General features: G+C 41.5%; 1 protein-coding gene across 1 annotated transcript; it reads right to left on the reverse strand.

Annotated features, from left to right (window-relative positions):
• On the reverse strand, window positions 1–967 carry LOC140985339 (uncharacterized). The gene is made up of 2 exons (XM_073453171.1): window positions 771–967; window positions 1–684 (listed from the first exon to the last, which is right to left on the reverse strand). Exon 2 carries the CDS (start codon window positions 676–678, stop codon window positions 166–168), a length of 513 nt encoding a protein of 170 aa, XP_073309272.1. The 5' UTR covers window positions 679–684; window positions 771–967; the 3' UTR covers window positions 1–165.
• Window positions 968–4,796: the final 3,829 nt, after the last annotated feature.

The following is a 4,796-nucleotide window of genomic DNA, read 5'->3' on the forward strand; positions in this document are numbered from 1 at the left end:
TACATATCAAAAGTGCGCAAAAGGAGATAACCAGATAAAAGCGTCATAGAATCCATAGTCACATAATAGTACGGAAAGTAAAGCAATGCAGTGCATGACAAATACGGTCCGAAGGCATACATCGTCTGCATAAATGAAAAAATAGCATAAGTAAAGAAGAACGGTCTAAGAATCAGGAGAGAGACTCGTTATGAAATCCTCAATGTCGATGAAGTCGGTGGGAGCGCCTGGCGGAGGGTAGCCGTGAGCCTTGAAGAGGTCGACTGCAACCTCGAAACCCACCTCCAAGTAATGATAAGCTTTAGGACCACAAATCTCGTTTAATTCTTCAGACTTGAGGAATTCTTCCTTGAACGAGGAGTCTTCTGTAGCATGTTGCGCCTTGGCGTCTTTAAGGTCCCTGCGGACTTGTGTCGTTTCAGCTCGAGAACTCTTTAACTCTTCTTTCAGCTTCTGGATCTCTTTCGCTTGGTCTTCTGTCAATCGCTGAAGCTCTTGTTTCTCCTTCAGAAGCTCATCACGTCGAGCTTGGGACTCCGAAAGCTCTTTTGCATGTGTCGCTTTCGCGTCGTCTATGGTCGCCTGGAGTTGGCCACGAAGAGCTTTACCTTCGTGTAAATCGTGGCAGGCGCTTGACCTGATAAAGTCGGCCCGCTCAACCAACTCCCCAAGATACATGATGCCCTGAATAAAGGATACAAAAGTGAGAGAACGAGAAAATATCAATCTTATATTGACTATCAAGTTAAAGTTTGAAAAGAGAAATATACCTCGGTAAGGCTGCTGCATGTCCGACGGGCTAAATCAGACCACAACAGTGAACTCAAGAAAGATGCGTCTGCGTGGGAGGGGAGATGAAATAATAGCTTTTGAGCTATGTGAGTAGGGCCTCGGCCCACGCTAACTGACTCCGAGGTATACAAAGGATGTATCGCCAGCCCAAAAGGATGCTCATCATCTGATCCAAACACCTATAAGGAAGAGGCTGCTGTGACTGAAATCTCGAAGATTTTGCGCTTCTCTTTCTGTTGGACTGAAGGGCTGGGGTCAGTAGACGTCTTCTCTTTGCCAGAATGAGGAGGAGACTCAGCCTGAGAAGGCGGGGAGGAGACTCGCTTCTGGGTGGAGGAGGATGATCCTACCTTCTTATTTTTCGCGGCAGTAGGTGAGATGGCAAGCTTCTTCACAGCAGTAGAACAGTTTCCCTTCGTGTCTGTCGTGGCTGCAGGGATAGCTGGCTTCTTGGATACTGATGTTGAACCCCCTGCCTTCTTATTCGCAGCCTCACAGAGCATTACGACATTCATGACTCTAGTACCTGCGAATAAAAACAATGAAACAAATGAGAATATTATCACCGAACACAATAAGCAAAAGAAAAACAAAAAATGTGAAAAGATGAGAATATCTACCAGCGTCCTCCTGTAGCTTAATTTTTGCGGGACTCAACCCAGCATGGCACAAGAGATCTTCAGATAAGAGTTGGGGAATACTAAAGCATCAATCTCCTAGTACTCTCATTATGCGCATATATTCCTTATCTTTCTTTTAACCCTTGGAGAGCTTAGGCTTGATAAAAGTAGGTACCAATCCGTGGAGCAGGTTAACTCCTTGGGAGGCTGGATAAAAAAGAAATATTTTTTCCAATCCTTCATATGACTAGGGGCTCCATCAAAAAGCTTATGGCTAGAACATGAGGTCAAGTAAAAAGGTCCTTCTAACGACTTGGCTAAGACCAGGAAGTAGGAAAAAATGGTGCAATTTAAAGGAAGATCTAATGTAGAACCCGTAACTTAGACTACGTACAAGCCATGCATAATTCTAGTATTTAAATTAAATTGATTTTATTACATGAGTATTTAAATTTAATTGTTTCCGTAGCAGTTTATTCGTTAGCATTTCAGTTATTTCAGTGAGGCCGGACTGGAGTTGAAGCTTTGAGATAAAATTTAAGATTCAGAAAACATTTCCAGAATTTATTTTAACTAGCAAGTAAGTTAATTTAAGTTAATAAGGAGGTTTTGGGAATTATTTATACAACTTGAGGTGAGTAGGAAATTAGTTCATTAAAGTTCCAATAATTAAGGGATTAATTCACTAAATTATTTAAAAGATAGGTAAGACTTTTAAGGGTTATAAATGTACTAAAATAATCAACATTTCCCTTCAATTTATTTTGTAATTTCGGCCCCCCTAGTTGTGTGTGTAATGCTTTGCCAACTCATCATCTTTGACCCATTCTTGGTTAGTTTAGCATGTTAACCTTTTTATTTATTGGTCAACCTTAATTAATTAATTAATAAGCATAATCCTAACCTAGATTAGCAAGTATAGTTCGGCCATTCCACCTCCAACAAAGCACCAACAAATTATTTGATAGCAACCCACAATTCAAAATTCAAAATGGTGGAGACTTGGTCTTGATTTGTTCCCTATATTTTGCACCCATCTCCCTCACTCCCCTAACCACTTATTCCCCTCCTCTCCACCGAAATCCTTGAGCATTCAGAGTGTTTAAATCGTGAGGTTCATAGCTTGAATCAAGAAGAAAAATCGAGAGCGAGAAGCTAGGAAAGAAAGTGCTCCACCTCCTCCGCGCCGAATCGTTTCATTCTTTCGTTTTTCTTTCAAACGAAACCAGGCATGCATATATTCTTCCTTGACTCTTCAATCAAGTCCTATTATCATTATTTAACATTGCATGATCATGTTTGATAGCCAAAAACCGAAATACATCCAAGAATTTTCAGAAAATAAGCATGCAGATTTCCGGTTTTCATGATGCTTTTCACGGGTTGCCTTGCTTTGTTGGTTTCAGGTATTGAATTGATTCCAGGCTCCCAAGGCTGCTGCTAGGCATGTACTAGGACATGTTAGGAACACATTTGTCCATTGGTTTGAGTCCCATGCTAGCCGAGATCAAGAAAATGACAGCAACTCCATTTGTGTCCAATTGTGTTTTGAAAATTTGATGTTACTGTCATAAGGGATATGGATCTGATCATGGCTGCCCCAAAGCCTATAGCAATAGTTAAATAACTTCCCTAGCATGTCTAAGACGTTACTAAGTCGCCCTTTTGGTGGCTTGGTCCATGGTGAATCGGTTTTACAATAAAAAACTCAAGAACAGTCCCAGCCCTTCGGCTTTCTCTTTTGACAGCATGAGTGTGTGTCGAAAATGGTGGAGTGGTGTGGATCTTGGTTGGCCTATGGCCCTTAGCCACGATTCATACCATGCCCCTAGATGTCTAGATCATGCCATGGTCAATCAAATGGCCACTGGAACGACACGAGACAGCAAACGAAACACAACACCACACAAGCATGTAGGGTGCTCTCGGGTGAACCTTTTCTGATGTTTGCTGGAATATTTCGAATTGTGGCTGGCCTAGGGCTCTTAGCCATGGTTCAAATCATTCCTTGGGATGTTGGTAAGAGGTTTTGGTCGGTGGTTCAAGCCCCAATGGCCATTAGCCTCGCAATCGACGCAAGAAACCAAAGCACAGCTGCTGTATTTTTGGACAGCAATTTGCTGTGACGGTTCAGTGGCTCGTTCGAGTTCTCGGTTGGCTTTTATCCTATGGCCTTGGACTAGACAGTGCCTCATCAAGTTAGGGAGGTCATGTTTTTGGCCGTTTGAGATTCGGATCATTTTTGAGGTCGTACGAGAATTTACGGTGCGATGTGCCAAATTGACTCTCGAAAGAGCGTTTCGTGTTTTGACCTCCATTTCTCCTAGATTTCGACCCTCACCATTTATGGAGCATTATTTCATCATTTTGGGCGTATTTTAATCATGACTACATGTTAGTTCAGTGTTGGTTCGGGTTGGTTCTGGGTCATGATTAAATACGGAGTCGTTGGACGTAATTGTCGCACTTTCGGGTTTAATTGCATAGTTGTACATTTTAAAACTATTGCATATTCTTCATGGCATATTTAGGTTGCAGCGAGCCTAGGACCGATCCAATCCATTCAGTAAAATTATGAAAGGATATTTAATTATGTTATTTAATTATATTACGTGCAAAAATACAAATTTTGAGATTTATGCGATATTGCTTGTGGTCACTCTACTATCATGATTAAACGCGGTCGCCAGTTACCGGTCCGGTCGTCAGTTACCGGTCAGTTCATTTGTTTCACCCAGTATATTGTGGCATTAGTCTGATCAGACAACCATTATTAAACCCGGTCGCCAGTTACCGGTCCGGTCGTCAGTTACCGGTCAGTTCATTTGTTTCACCCAGTATATTGTGGCATTAGTCTGATCAGACAACCATTATTAAATCTGATCGCCAGTTACCGGTCAGTTCCGTTTCATTCGTTCGCCAGTTACTGGTCAGTTCAGTGCAGTTCAGGGACCACTTGCGTAGACCATAATCTCACCAGAAAATTTATTACAAGTTATTTCATGACAGGGTTCCAAGGAGCAAACATTTTCTCCATGATATGTTCAGTTCAGATATGCACGTATTAAAATTAACCATGACACGTTATTTTTACATTATGTTTCATGATATGATATTCTCACTTGCATGCAAGCTTATTATTTATTTACTTGTTATTTACGATATATGCATGTTGAGTCTTTAGACTCACTAGACTTGATTGTTGTAGGTGCTGATGATGTCGGGATCGAGGGCGGGGACCAGTGAGCCAGCTCGAGTCGGCAGTAGTAGGACCCGAGGACCTCAGTTCAGCATTGATTATTATTTTTATTGTTCAAACATTTTTTTTATATCGTTGGATAAACTTTTTCTGTTATTTCGTAAAGATGTTAATTTCTTCCGCTG

This window comes from Primulina huaijiensis, chromosome 9 (genome assembly GCF_012295235.1).
Source record: "Primulina huaijiensis isolate GDHJ02 chromosome 9, ASM1229523v2, whole genome shotgun sequence".
Taxonomy (NCBI): domain Eukaryota; kingdom Viridiplantae; phylum Streptophyta; class Magnoliopsida; order Lamiales; family Gesneriaceae; genus Primulina; species Primulina huaijiensis.